Below are 13,394 nucleotides of genomic sequence, written 5' to 3'. Positions count from 1 at the left end.
GACTTGTCAGACCACAGAACACTTTTCCACTTTGCATCAGTCCATCTTAGATGATCTCGGTCCCAGAGAAGCCGGCAGCGTTTCTGGATGTTGTTGATAAATGGCTTTCGCATTGCATAGTAGAGCTTCAACTTGCACTTACAGATGTAGCGACAAACTATTTAGTGACAGTGGTTTTCTGAAGTGTTCCTGAGCCCTTGTGGTGATGTCCTTTAGAGATTAATGTCGGTTTTTGATACAGTGCCGTCTGAGGGATGGAAGGTCACGGTCATTCAATGTTGGTTTCCGGCCATGCCGCTTCCGTGGAGTGATTTCTCCAGATTCTCTGAACATTTTGATGATATTATGGAGCGTAGATGTTGAAATCCCTAAATTTCTTGCAATTGCACTTTGAGAAACGTTGTTCTTAAACTGTTTGACTATTTGCTCACACAGTTGTGGACAAAGGGGTGTACTTCGCCCCATCCTTTCTTGTGAAAGACTGAGCATTTTTTGGGAAGCTGTTTTTATACCCAATCATGGCACCCACCTGTTCCCAATTAGCCTGCACACCTGTGGGATGTTCCAAATAAGTGTTTGATGAGCATTCCTCAACTTTATCAGTATTTATTGCCACCTTTCCCAACTTCTTTGTCACATGTTGCTGGCATCAAATTCTAAAGTTAATGATTATTTGCAAAAAAAAAAGGTTTATCAGTTTGAACATCAAATATGTTGTCTTTGTAGCATATTCAACTGATTTTGGGTTGAAAATGATTAGCAAATCATTGTGTTCTGTTTATATTTACATCTAACACAATTTCCCAACTCAAATGGAAACGGGGTTTGTATTCCCAGGCTTTTGCAGGCCATATAAAATGACGTGGAGGGCCAGATCTGGCCCGCGGGCCTTGAGTTTGGCACCTGTGCTCTAGACACACTAATAAGCTTGTTTATAAATGTACAATAAAACTCCTCATGGGAAGTTGCCATTAGTTCTAACTTTGTGACATGATACAATGCACTTTAATGAACATATCAGACAGAAAAGTGTCATTGCAGCCAAAGGCTGATAACCATCTGCATCTCATTGCAAAGAAAAACTAATTCAACGTTATAGTGAGTTGTATTTTTCCTGCACTTATTCTTGCTGTATTTATCTGGCACAAGTGGAAAGTCGGTCCCTGAGAATAATGCTTACGTTAAACCGGTCCGTGGTGCAAAAAAAGTTTGGGTACAACTGACATAGACGTTCTGTGCTTGCCTGCAAGTCCGCATTGAGAGCATAGTTTTTCCCCAAAAAATGTTTCAGCCTGGATGGAGCCTCTAGTTCAGGGGTCGGCAACCTTTACCACTCAAAGAGCCAGTTTTACCCGTTTCACAAAATAAAGAAAACAATGGGAGCCACAAGACTCTTTTGACATTTAAAATGAAATAACACAGCGTACAAAGTTTTTTTTTTTGCTTTGTGATTTTTGATTTGATTTGATACTTTTATTAGTAGATTGCACAGTGGCGCAGTGGGAGAGTGGCCGTGCGCAACCCGAGGGTCCCTGGTTCAAATCCCACCTAGTACCAACCTCGTCACGTCCGTTGTGTCCTGAGCAAGACACTTCACCCTTGCTCCTGATGGGTGCTGGTCGGCGCCTTGCATGGCAGCTCCCTCCATCAGTGTGTGAATGGGTAAATGTGGAAGTAGTGTCAAAGCGCTTTGAGTACCTTGAAGGTAGAAAAGCGCTATACAAGTACAACCCATTTATTTATTTACATATTCCGTACAATTGACCACTAAATGGTAACACCCCAATAAGTTTTTCTACTTGTTTAAGTCGGGGTTCACGTTAATCAATTCATGGTAATGATAATTATAAACCAGAGGGCTACATTATCCACCCCCGCTACCACCAATCCCCGCCCACCTCAACCGACGCACGGCGGGAGGGGCGGTAGTGGGGATGTATAATGTAGCCTGAAGAGTTAGGGATGCATGGGATTCTGGGTATTTGTTCTATTGTGTTTATGTTGTGTTACAGTGCGGATGTTCTCCCGAAATGTGTTTGTCATTCTTTTTTGGTGTGGGTTCACAGTGTGGCACATATTAGTAAGAGTAAGTTGTTTATATCTCAACCCTCAGTGTAACCTGTATGGCTGTTGAACAAGTATGCATTGCAGTCGCCAACGCGTTGCGCCAGCAGCCGCACACTAGATTTTATTGACCGGCACTCAGATAACATAGTATAAAACCAGACGCGACAACGTGGTAGAGAGGACGTTCAAGGCATTGCCGTCACAGCACGCCCTCAATATTGTTGTCCGAGTGAAAATCTGAGAATGTTATCCTGGGGAGATTTATGGGAGAGGCACTGAAATTCGGAAATCTCCCGGAAAAATGCGGGGGTCTGCAAGTATGCAGATGAGCCACATTAGAGTGATCAAAGAGCCGCGGGTTGCCGACCCCTGCTCTAGTTTAAAGCCTTTTGTCACTTCCCGACCGGTACCGGAAGACGGCAAGCTCAGAGTGTCAAAATATACAAATTGCAATCGTTTTCATGATGGTGTCTCAGTTAGGTTCGTGATCATGTTTAATGCAATGAATTAAAACACATTTTAATGGTTAAAATGAACAATTTTAGCTGTAATCCGTGGACTGTAGCTCCAATACAGTGGTGAAACAGCGCCTGTTGCTGGCGTTAAGTGGTAATGCATGTTGCTGTCATTGTTCATATATTGTAATGTAATGTCTGCATAACTATGTTCCCAAATTTTTAGTGAACTTAAACTATGTTTCAACTAAAGTGCAAGTTCTATGTGTTAAAGTCACTTGTAATTACGGAATAATGGAATTTAAAGCCCTTCTGGGAACACTCTGTTGTGTTTAGTATGTTAGGTTAGTTTAGCCTAGCCCAGGGGTGTCCAAAGTGCGGCCCGCAGCTAATCGTTTACCGGCCCACCACACATTCTGCAAAAATTGCAAAATTGATAGTATTGCAAAAATTAAAAATAAAAACATTTTAAAAAAGTGGAATGAGGTGAAATCTAATGAGGAAAAAGTGGCAATGTGGACACAAAGCTGCCATGCAGGCAGTTTTTTTTTCTCCTTTTGTCTTTATTTTCTTTTTTTTCCATTGCTCAAAAAAAAAAAGGACAAAAAAATCTATGTTTTAATGAATTATTACTTACAAATTATCACTTTAAAATGTTTTATGTGGAAACAATATTGCACATGTTGTGTGGTTGCCATATAAAAACTTAAAAGTTTTGACAAAAGAGCATAAAACAAACGAAATAATAGTTCAAACTTAAAATCGACAGATAAATCGGAAGTTCATCTTGAAATTTAAGTGTTAAAAGTAAAAAAAAATAACTAATGAAAATGCATCACTTTATGAGTGGGGAACCTTTCGGATCTCAAATATATTTAGAAGGATTTTATTTAACTTTTCACTGTGATTACTCAAAAATATTAAACCATTAAAAATCAATGGTGTCCTGCATTATTGATCTTTGAGGGCTTTAATTGCTAAATAAAGGAACTCTCCTGAAGGAATCAAAGTACAATCCATCCATCCATCATCTTCCGCTTATCCGAGGTCGGGTCGCGGGGGCAACAGCCTAAGCAGGGAAGCCCAGACTTCCCTCTCCCCAGCCACTTCGTCTAGCTCTTCCCGGGGGATCCCGAGGCGTTCCCAGGCCAGCCGGGAGACATAGTCTTCCCAACGTGTCCTGGGTCTTCCCCGTGGCCTCCTACCGGTTGGACGTGCCCTAAACACCTCCCTAGGGAGGCGTTCGGGTGGCATCCTGACCAGATGCCCGAACCACCTCATCTGGCTCCTCTTGATGTGGAGGAGCAGCGGCTTTACTTTGAGTTCCTCCCGGACTGCAGAGCTTCTCACCCTATCTCTAAGGGAGAGACCCAAACTCATTTGGGCCGCTTGTACCCGTGATCTTATCCTTTCGGTCATGACCCAAAGCTCATGACCATAGGTGAGGATGGGAACGTAAATCGACCGGTAAATTGAGAGCTTTGCCTTCCGGCTCAGCTCCTTCTTCACCACAACGGATCGGTACAACGTCCGCATTACTGAAGACGCCGCACCGATCCGCCTGTCGATCTCACGATCCACTCTTCCCTCACTCGTGAACAAGACTCCTAGGTACTTGAACTCCTCCACTTGGGGCAGGGTCTCCTCCCCAACCCGGAGATGGCAGTACAATCCATCCATCTAAATACTGCATATTTCAGTTTTAATATAAAAAACTAAGTTGCCTTTGACAGAAAAGGCATGAAACCTTATTTGTTTTACTTTATATCAACCTCAAGTTCATATAGAGATTTACTGTAAGCATTAAATAAAAAAAAAATAATAATAATTTGACTTATTTTGAACATTTTAGTGACTGCGACCCTCTATGCTCCACAGGAGCCCTAAGGATAAAAAAAAAAAAAAAATCCATATATTTTGTTATGGTTTGAAAATGAAAAATGTCAAAATGGCCCCAGAATGCTTACATTTTTCCGTGTGCGGCCCGTCTGTGGAAAAAGTTTGGACACCCCTGGCCTGGCCTAGCCTCTATTAGCCTAATACAGTAGGCTTATAGATGCTCATATCTCAAAACATTCTTAAAGTTGAGGCACCACTGTGGATGCCATAAGTCCGACACATTAACGTAACATTTTAAGGAGTTTGTTTGAAAGGGACAAGCGGTAAAAAAAAATGGATGGATGGATGTTTAGAACTGTTGAGAACCTCAAACCTTGGCTCCCTTTGGCTTTTAAAAAATGTCAGTAAATATTGGCTATCCATCCATCCATTTCCTACCTCTTATTCCCTTTGGGGTTGCGGGGGGCGCTGGCGCCTATCTCAGCTACAATCGGGCGGAAGGCGGGGTACACCCTGGACAAGTCGCCACCTCATCGCAGGGCCAACACAGATAGACAGACAACATTCACACACTAGGGACCATTTAGTGTTGCCAATCAACCTATCCCCAGGTGCATGTCTTTGGAAGTGGGAGGAAGCCGGAGTACCCGGATGGAACCCACGCAGTCACGGGGAGAACATGCAAACTCCACACAGAAAGATCCCGAGCCCGGGATTGAACCCTGACTACTCAGGACCTTCGTATTGTGAGGCAGACGCACTAACCCCTCTGCTTAATATGTGGGGAGAAAATAGCAAACAACCCAAAAATTCAATGTGGAAATTCATTTCCAGGACACAAACAAAACATTCGTGTAAAAATACCACCGAGCTGGAGATGACCAAAAAAGAGCATTTTCGGAACTGCTGCAGAAAGCTGATTAGGGCAAAAATACTTGCTCTGTCATGTTCTGTCTAGTGTTTGATTCCATAAATGCTATAGCATAAATGTAATGAAACTAAAAATAGTGGTATTGTCAGTTTAGGGCAGGGGTCACCAACGCGGTGCCCGTAAGGACCAGATGAGTCGCCCGCTGGCCGGTTCTAAAAATAGCTCAAATAGCAGCACTTACCAGTGAGCTGTCTCCGTTTTTTAAATTTTATTTATTTGCTAGAAAGCTGGTCTCGCTTTGCTTGACATTTTTAATTCTAAGAGAGACAAAACTCAAATAGAATTTGAAATACCCAGAAAATATTTTAAAGACTTGGTCTTCACTTGTTTAAATAAATTCATTATTTTTTTTTACTTTGCTTCTTGTAACTTTCAGAAAGAAAAAATTTGGAGAAAAAAATACAACCTTAAAAATGATTTTAGGATTTTTAAACACATATACCTTTTTAACTTTTAAATTCCTTCCTCTTCTTTCCTGACAATTTAAATCAATGTTCAAGTAATTTTTTATTTATTTATTGTATTTAGCTTCTGTTTTTTCGACGAAGAATATTTGTGAAATATTTTTTCAAACTTTTTATGATTAAAATTCCAAAAATTTATTCTGGCAAATTTAGAACATCTATAAAATCAAATTTAAATCTTATTTCAAAATCTTTTGAATTTATTTTGAATTTTTTGTTCTGGAAAAACTGGAAGAAATAATGATTTGTCTTTGTTAGAAATATAGCTTGGTCCAATTTGTTATATATTCTAACAAAGTGCAGATTGGATTTTAACCTATTTAAAACATGTCATCAAAATTCTAAAATTGATCTAAATCAGGAAAAATTACTAATGATGTTCCATAAATTCTTTTTTTTATTTTTTTCAAAAAGATTCAAATTAGCTAGTTTTTCTCTTCATATATTCCGGTTGAATTTTTAATTTAAAGAGTCGTAATTGAAGATAATTTATGTTTCAAAATTTTATTTTCATTTTTTTTTGTGTTTTCTCCTCTTTTAAACCAGTCAATGAACTGTTTTTTTCATCATTTATTCTCTACAAAGAACTTCCTTAAAAGGAAAAAAAATGTACGACGGAATGACAGACAGAAATACCCATTTTTTATGTATATAGATTTATTTATTTAAGGTAAAGTGAGCAAATTGGCAATTTTTGGCAATTTATTCAAGTGTGTATCAAACTGGTAGCCCTTCGCATTAATCAGTACCCAAGAAGTAGCTCTTGGTTTCAAAAAGGTTGGTGACCCTTGGTTTAGGGCTTAAACCAAGACTGCGGCTCTAGCTGGGTTAACTTTTGTGGGAAATGGGCTCAAATGGCTCTTTGTATGCTGAAGGTTGCCGGATTTCAACATATGTTAGCAACACTAGCATATCTTTGTGAGCGAAAGTGCTATCAATCAATCAATCAATTGTTTATTTTATATAGCCCTAAATCACAAGTGTCTCAAAGGGGCTGCACAAGCCACAATGACACACTCTGTTCAGATCCCACATCAGGGCAAGGAAAAACTCCACCCTTTGGGATGACGATGAGAAACGCCCCCAACGCATTTTAGCAGGGACAGATCACCAAAATATCCTCTGACAGCTACAAGAAGAAAGCATGCAAAAAGTAGCTTTGTGGGGACTGGGCGAAGCTACCAATATGTTTTCTGTTGTGATCCGCTTCCCGGATCACATCTTTTGTCTGTTTTTTGAGTCCTTTTTGTTATTTTGATTGTTTGGATTCTTCCGGTGCTAGGTTTGTGTGTGCACTTCCTGTTTTTGGTTACCATGGTTTCTGATTTGTCCCACCCGCTATGCTTTTTACGCACACCTGGTGGAAATTGATACGTTAGTATTTAAGCCTGCATTCTTCCTCAGTTCGTCCTTGGTTCCTCATTTGCTACATGCAACATTCACGTTTTGGTTTATCTAAGTCAGGGGTGCCCACACTTTTTCTGCAGGCGAGCTACTTTTCAATCGACCAACTCGAGGGGATCTACCTCATTTATATATATCATTTATATTTATTTATTTATGAAAGAGACATTTTTGTAAACAAGTTAAATGTGTTTAATGATAATACAAGCATGTGTAACACATATAGATGTCTTTCTTTCACAAAGACAAGAATATAAGTTGGTGTATTACCTGATTCTGATGACTTGCATTGATTGGAATCAGACAGTAATGATGATAACGTCCACATTTTCAAATGGAGGAGAAAAAAAGTTGTCCTTTCTGTACAATACCACATGAAAGTGGTTGGTTTTTGGCATCTAATTCATCCAGCTTCCATACACTTTACAAGAAAAACATTGGCGGCAAATTCCGTAGCTTGCTTGATTGACATTCACGGCACCCGAGGGTCTTGTGAGATGACGCTGGCTGCTGCCAGTTCATTATTATGAAAAAATAACAGAGAGGAAGGCGAGAAACACTTTTTATTTCAACAGACTTTCGCGCCGTCCCTTCCGTCAAAACTCTAAAGGCCGACTGCACATTTCCTATCTTCACAATAAAAGCCCTGTTCATGCTGCCTGCGCTAACAAAATAAGAGTCTTGGAAAGCTGGCGTGCACAAGTGATGTGCACGCCAGCTTTCTGAGGGATCGCTTGTGCACGCCAGTTTTCCCAGACTCTGTATTTAGTTAGCGCAGGCAGCATGAAGCAGGGCTTTTATTGTGAAGATAGGAAATGTGCAGTCGGCCTTTAGAGTTTTGACGGAAGGTACGGCGCGAGAGTCTGTTGAAATAAAAAGTGTTTCTGGCCTTCCTCTCGGTCATATTTTCATAATAATGATCTTGCAGCAGCCAGCGTCATCTCACAAGACCCTCCGGTACCGTGAATGTCATTTAAGTGACGTCTTGGTGAAGATTGATGATCACTCATTTTTAGGTCTATTTTTTTTAAAAGCCTGGCTGGAGATCGACTGACACACCCCCCGCGGTCGACTGGTAGCTCGCGATCGACGTAATGGGCACCCCTGGTTTAAGTCCTTGTTTGTTCGCTAAGTCCCGTCTTAGCTTCCGGGCGCTCGGCACACTCTTTTTGAACTGTTTGGACTCTCTGCTAATTTTAGCATTAGCTTACACGCCATTTTTTTTCTGTTTTGTACAAGTGTTTGTTTACCTTTTTGTATATTAAAATCAGCTCTCACCTGCTATCCTGCCTGTCTGGTCCTGCTGCATCCAGGGGTGACACCTTCGCGCATCAATATGCGTTCCAAACGTGACATTTTCATTTGTTCATATTTTTACTTCCTGTTTTTAGTGCGCCTCACACGGTGAAGTCCCCTAGTGGGAAAGTGGACAGCCCGATTAGCAGTGAGGAGCAGGATAAACGGTAAGGCTATCTTCATTTAAACCAGGGGTCGGGAACTTTTTGGGCTGACAGAACCATAAAAGCCAAATATTTTAAAAAGTATTTCTGTGAGAGCCATTTAATATTTTTTTAAGACTGAATACAACTAAAGGTGTGCATTTTTAAGTATCAATCAATCAATCAATCAATGTTTATTTATATAGCCCCAAATCACAAATGTCTCAAAGGACTGCACAAATCATTACGACTACAACATCCTCGGAAGAACCCACAAAAGGGCAAGGAAAACTCACACCCAGTGGGACGCCAGTGACAATGCTGACTATGAGAAACCTTGGAGAGGACCTTAGATGTGGGCAACCCCCCCCCCCCCCCTCTCTAGGGGACCGGAAGCAATGGATGTCGAGCGGGTCTAACATGATACTGTGAAAGTTCAATCCATAGTGGGGGGGGGACATAGGAGAAAGAAAAGAAGCGGCAGATCAACTGGTCTAAAAAGGAGGCCTATTTAAAGGCTAGAGTATACAGATGAGTTTTAAGGTGAGACTTAAATGCTTCTACTGAGGTAGCATCTCGAACTGTTACCGGGAGGGCATTCCAGAGTACTGGAGCCCGAACGGAAAACGCTCTATAGCCCGCAGACTTTTTTTGGGCTTTGGGAATCACTAATAAGCCGGAGTCTTTTGAACGCAGATTTCTTTCCGGGACATACGGTACAATACAATCGGCAAGATAGGCTGGAGCTAGACCTTGTAGTATTTTATACGTAATCAGTAAAACCTTAAAGTAAGTAAGACCAACATTTTTAGAGTATAATAAGTCATTTATTCTTTTTAATTAGAAGAAGAAGAAAGAAAGAAGAAATCCTTTATTTGTCCATTCCAAAATGTACAAGACACATCAGAACTGAAATTACATTTTCGGCACAGGCCCGCTAAGAGCAGACATTACGTTACAGGGGGGGGGACAAGACGAGACCGCCGACGGATCAGCCGGTTGCAGCGCTCCTTAAAAATATGAGAAAAGGGTGACATCAGGAAAGGGGGGGGGGAGTAAAAAAATATCAGTCTAAGACTAGACCCACAGGAGAGGTCTAGACTGAGTCCAAGGAAAAACCCTCACATAGCGTGGCACACATTAAACATACATATATATTACACCAACTTGCAACAGAGGGAGGGGTGGGTTTGCGAAGGCCCGCTGTCTCTCTATAGCGCCACTCAGCCATCCACAGCCCCAGAGGAGCTAAGCGGTGGTGAAGGCGTTGATTCAAGGGTGGGGGTCATGTGTGCCCAATTACTTGGGAGAGATGATGAATGTTTTTGTATGAAGTTCTGCTACCGATGTTGTTGACAAAAAGGGAGGTCAAAAGCGTCTATCTTTGTGGAACAGCCTGTTCCCGCCAAGGCCCTTCAGGGAATCCAAATCGTAGATAAAAAGATGTTTTCCCTTCGAGAAGTCAAAATATTGACTTATCTCCTCTGTTGTCCATGCTGGATTTCTTCAGTTCTTTATTAATTATTCCTTCTCTGCAAACTTTTCCGAGATGAGATCCATTTTTTCCGATTCAACCCAGAAATCGCACCAGTCTGTGTTCCCACAGCCCGACCCAATCCTTCCATTGCGTTGAACAGCCGTTGGGCCCCTTGAGTGGCTGCCATCGTTTTCCGAATTTGTCGATACACCAGAGCAATGCCCAGCCCAATCAACAAGTGCCCCACGATCACAGCTCCAAATTGGTAGATGTCTTCCACGTCCTGGATGGAAAGAGCTGAGAGGCACATGATCCTCAAGGAGTCCCTCACGTCGCCCGCAGCGATGCTTCCATCAGGGCAGCCAGGGTCCCCCGAACCTCTTTTTCTTGTCGAAAAGACTGTCAATTGCGTCAAGAGTCCAGCTGATCATATTCATATTGAAATTTATATTAGAGGACAGCGCAAAGAAAGAGGCTTTTAAAAAGTTCAGACAAAGACAAAGACAAAGAGCAGGGAAGGAGGGAACGGAGAATGTGACCGCCCTCACCAGAGTCCATCCATACATCCATCCATCATCTTCCGCTTATCCGAGGTCGGGGCGCGGGGGCAGCAGCCTAAGCAGGGAGGCCCAGACTTCCCTCTCCCCAGCCACTTCGTCTAGCTCTTCCCAGGGGATCCCGAGGCGTTCCCAGGCCAGCCGGGAGACATAGTCTTCCCAACGTGTCCTGGGTCTTCCCCGTGGCCTCCTACCAGCTGGACGTGCCCTAAACACCTCCCCAGGGAGGCGTTCGGGTGGCATCCTGACCAGATGCCCGAACCACCTCATCTGGCTCCTCTCGATGTGGAGGAGCAGCGGCTTTACTTTGAGTTCCTCCCGGATGGCAGAGCTTCTCACCCTATCTCTAAGGGAGAGACCTGGAAACTCATTTGGGCCGCTTGTATTCGTGATCTTATCCTTTCGGTCATGACCCAAAGCTCATGACCATAGGTGAGGATGGGAACGTAGATCGACCGGTAAATTGAGAGCTTTGCCTTCCGGCTCAGCTCCTTCTTCACCACAACGGATCGGTACAACGTCCGCATTACTGAAGACGCCGCACCGATCCGCCTGTCGATCTCACAATCCACTCTTCCCTCACTCGTGAACAAGACTCCTAGGTACTTGAACTCCTCCACTTGGGGCAGGGTCTCCTCCCCAACCCGGAGATGGCACTCCACCCTTTTCCGGGCGAGAACCATGGACTCGGACTTGGAGGTGCTGATTCTCATTCCGGTCTAGACTCACCAGAGTCTAGAATGAAATAATAAAAAAAATAACATTATTATTCTGAAGTTAACCAATAATAAATAAAATACTTCTTACCATTAATGCGACTTCTAGGACAGGTGCGGTAGAAACCGAATGGATGGATTAAAATGCATGAGAATGTTTTATATTTTGAAAGGTTTTTTTTTCACGCTGTAATTACCAGCGTAATTATTCATTACGTACCGTGTTAAGCAATGTCAGCTAAGATTGATCTGAGAGCCAGATGCAGTCATCTAGAGAACCAGATCTGGCTCCAGAGCCATAGGTTCCCTACCCCTGATTTAAACATTACCTGTTCAAAGCCTGCATTAATTTAAGTAAAATGTCTCTTTTTGCAGCACGACGGCAGCCAGCAAAACCCTGCCCAAAACTGCAGTCCGGGAGCGGTCTTACGTGCTCTCTGCTGCAAAGAAATTTGAGTACGTCTTGACTCTGAAAGCCGCACGTTTTACATCCAGGCTGAGATTAGAGATGGGCTTCTGTATATTCCACAGGTCTCAAGAACAAGCAGCTGACAAGTCCATGGACGACGACACTACATCATTTGTAGCTAAAAGGTAAAAAGGTGCTCTAAAATCACTCAGACATTAGTAATTCCTTCAAAACTGCACTGGAATTCTGCAAAATGTTGTCATTGCGTCAGTAAATTACACTTGTTAACGCATCACAGGCTATTATAGCAACTATCAAACATACCTCTAAAGTTGTTATGACGTCAGGACCACCTCATTGGATGCTCAGAAGCCTCCATGATGTGCTGTGGTCTTCCAGCCATGCTATTAATGTGTTTCTGCCTTTGTCCTATACCTGGATTATATTTGAAGAAAAAATCCACTATGTTATGGAACCAGTTCATTTATTGAGATTGTACCCATCTTTTAAAGTTCTTCAACAATTTAAAAATATTATCAGAGAGCTCACAATGGTGTCTTGAAAGTGTGTTGGCTTAAATCTAGAATTTTGACTCTTTAAAAGTGCTTGAAATAACTCCTACGAGAAACACGTCGTTTTTTTTGTGTCTGTGGCTCTAATCAGGGGTGCCGAAAATGGGGGGTAAAGGAGACGGATTCTAGAGAGGCCCCTAATGATGATCAAGTTATATGAAATTATGTGTTGGGGGCCCTGTAAAGATTCTTTTCATGGGGCCCAAAATCCCTAGCGGCGCCCCTGGCTCTAATGCTAATGAATTATTTAGTTTGATCACGCCGACTGAGTGTGTGGATGCCAACTGTCCCGTTCAAAAACGTAACATTAAGGAGTGGACCCATACTTGCCAACCCTCCCGGATTTTCCGGGAGACTCCCGAAATTCAGCGCCTCTCCCGAAAACATCCCGGAAGAAATTTTCCCCCGAAAATCTCTCGAAATTCAGCGGAGCAGGAGGCCACGCCCCCTCCAGCTCCGTGCGGACCTGAGTGGGGACAGCCTGTTTTCACGTCCGCTTTCCCACTATATAAACAGCTTGCCTGCCCAATCACGTTACAACATCTACGGATTTGAATAAAAAACCGCAGACAAAAGGAGACTAAGCAGAAGAACGAGGAAGTTACAGCCATGGCTACGCCATCTGTAATAGAGTGATTCTATGTTGTCTGTCGCCATCTCCTGGTGAATGTTGGCTATAGCGTCATGGGGTTGCTTTTTGATTGGCCAGCGATTTACGTGGTGTTGGGCACCTGACGGCAAGTGACTCTCGCCTGTACGCAAATAGCAGAACAAAGGTTACTCAAATAGTGAAAGCTAAGTGTTTTTTTAAATTATTTTTTTTAGTAACCAGCAAGCACAGTACAGTTAGTAGAACTGTGTTTTTATTACTGTGTATTTGATAGGTACCGTCTGAAATTCAACTATTTCTTTTTTTATATATATATATAATAAAATAAATATATATAGGTAGAATTCACTGAAATTCAAGTATTTCATATATATATATATATATATATGAAATACTTGAGTTGATGAATTGTAGATGCAAATATACTCCTCCCCTCAACCACGCCTCCGCCCCA

At 42.3% G+C, this 13,394-nt stretch overlaps 1 protein-coding gene across 50 annotated transcripts in view; it reads left to right on the top strand.

Moving 5' to 3' along the window:
* znf185 (zinc finger protein 185 with LIM domain) overlaps positions 1 to 13,394 on the top strand; it is a 141,829-nt gene that overhangs the window by 12,462 nt on the left and 115,973 nt on the right. For all 50 annotated transcript variants that reach the window (XM_061902037.1, XM_061902036.1, XM_061902025.1 and 47 more), the window contains exons 7-9: positions 8,552 to 8,623; positions 11,725 to 11,805; positions 11,881 to 11,943. In XM_061902037.1, the coding sequence (XP_061758021.1) occupies positions 8,552 to 8,623; positions 11,725 to 11,805; positions 11,881 to 11,943 (216 nt within the window). The remainder of the gene's footprint in view (positions 1 to 8,551; positions 8,624 to 11,724; positions 11,806 to 11,880; positions 11,944 to 13,394) is intronic.

The sequence above is a fragment of the Nerophis ophidion genome, linkage group LG05, assembly GCF_033978795.1.
Source record: "Nerophis ophidion isolate RoL-2023_Sa linkage group LG05, RoL_Noph_v1.0, whole genome shotgun sequence".
In the NCBI taxonomy this organism is placed as follows: Eukaryota; Metazoa; Chordata; class Actinopteri; order Syngnathiformes; family Syngnathidae; genus Nerophis; species Nerophis ophidion.
This window is presented reverse-complemented; position numbering and strand designations above follow the sequence as displayed.